At 75.5% G+C, this 1,104-nt stretch overlaps 1 protein-coding gene across 1 annotated transcript; it reads left to right on the top strand.

Moving 5' to 3' along the window:
* The first annotated feature begins 6 nt into the window (after nucleotides 1-6).
* On the top strand, nucleotides 7-864 carry LOC118157829 (caM kinase-like vesicle-associated protein). The gene is made up of 4 exons (XM_035312322.1): nucleotides 7-40; nucleotides 117-195; nucleotides 275-362; nucleotides 463-864. Exons 2-4 carry the CDS (start codon nucleotides 140-142, stop codon nucleotides 685-687), a joined length of 369 nt encoding a protein of 122 aa, XP_035168213.1. The 5' UTR covers nucleotides 7-40; nucleotides 117-139; the 3' UTR covers nucleotides 688-864.
* Nucleotides 865-1,104: the final 240 nt, after the last annotated feature.

Below are 1,104 nucleotides of genomic sequence, written 5' to 3'. Positions count from 1 at the left end.
GAGTTCGACCCGCCCTACTGGGACGATATCTCGCAGGCGGGTGAGCCCCGGTGCCCGGGGGGGAGGGCGCGGGGGGAGCAGGGGGTCCCCTGGCACTGACACCCCCCTGCCCCCAGCCAAGGAGCTGGTGACACGGCTGATGGAGGTAGAGCAGGACCAGCGGATCACGGCGGAGGAGGCCATCTCCCACGAGTGGTGAGGGGCGCCCGGGGAATAGGGGGGGGGGACACGTGGGGGCGGTGGGGGCCGCTCACCCCGCCACACCTCCCCGCAGGATCTCCGGCAACGCCGCCTCCGATAAGAACATCAAGGACGGCGTCTGCGCCCAGATTGAGAAGAACTTTGCCAGGGCCAAGTGGAAGGTGGGTGGGGGGCGCCCGGGCCATCCTGAGCCTCGTTTGGTGCTTTTTTCTTTGGGGGGGGGGGGGGGGGGGGAGTTGCTGATGCCCTCTCCCCCCGCAGAAAGCCGTGCGAGTGACCACGCTCATGAAGCGCCTGCGGGCACCTGAGCAGACGGAGCCAGCCGCTGCCGCCACCACCACCGCCGCCGCCACCGCCGCCACGGATGCCGCGGCCCCCCCGGCCCCCACCACGCCGCCCGCCGCCACCACCCCGGCCCCCGCCACGTGTAACGGGGACAGCGACGCCGCCGCCGCCACCGAGGCCCCGAACGAGCCGAGCGGCTGAGCGGCCCCCCCTGTACATAGTCCCGGCATGGCCCCCGCGCCCCCCGCCTGCGCCCCACTTTTCTACGTGCCCCACGGAGAGCGGGGCAGCGCCCTGCATGGAGCCCGCCCCCCCCCCCCCCCCCCCCGCCCCCCCCCCCCCCCGGCCGGCCGGGGGGGCGGGGACCCCCCCGCCCCCCCCCCCCCCCCCCCCGGCCCGGGGGGGGGGGGGGGAAGGACGCAGGGGGGGCCCCCCCGGGACCCCGCTTCCCACCCGCTGGCCGCTGCATGCCGCGGCCCCGCGGCCCCTGGATCTCTGGCAAATAAAGACCCCGCTGAGGACAAACTGGGACAGCACCAGCGCCGCTCCCGGCTCTTTGTGGGGTGACGGGGGGCGGCGGGGGTGCTGGGGCCGTCAGTAGGCTTCAGAGTACACGGG

The sequence above is a fragment of the Oxyura jamaicensis genome (genome assembly GCF_011077185.1).
Source record: "Oxyura jamaicensis isolate SHBP4307 breed ruddy duck chromosome 12 unlocalized genomic scaffold, BPBGC_Ojam_1.0 oxy12_random_OJ71462, whole genome shotgun sequence".
Taxonomy (NCBI): domain Eukaryota; kingdom Metazoa; phylum Chordata; class Aves; order Anseriformes; family Anatidae; genus Oxyura; species Oxyura jamaicensis.
This window is presented reverse-complemented; position numbering and strand designations above follow the sequence as displayed.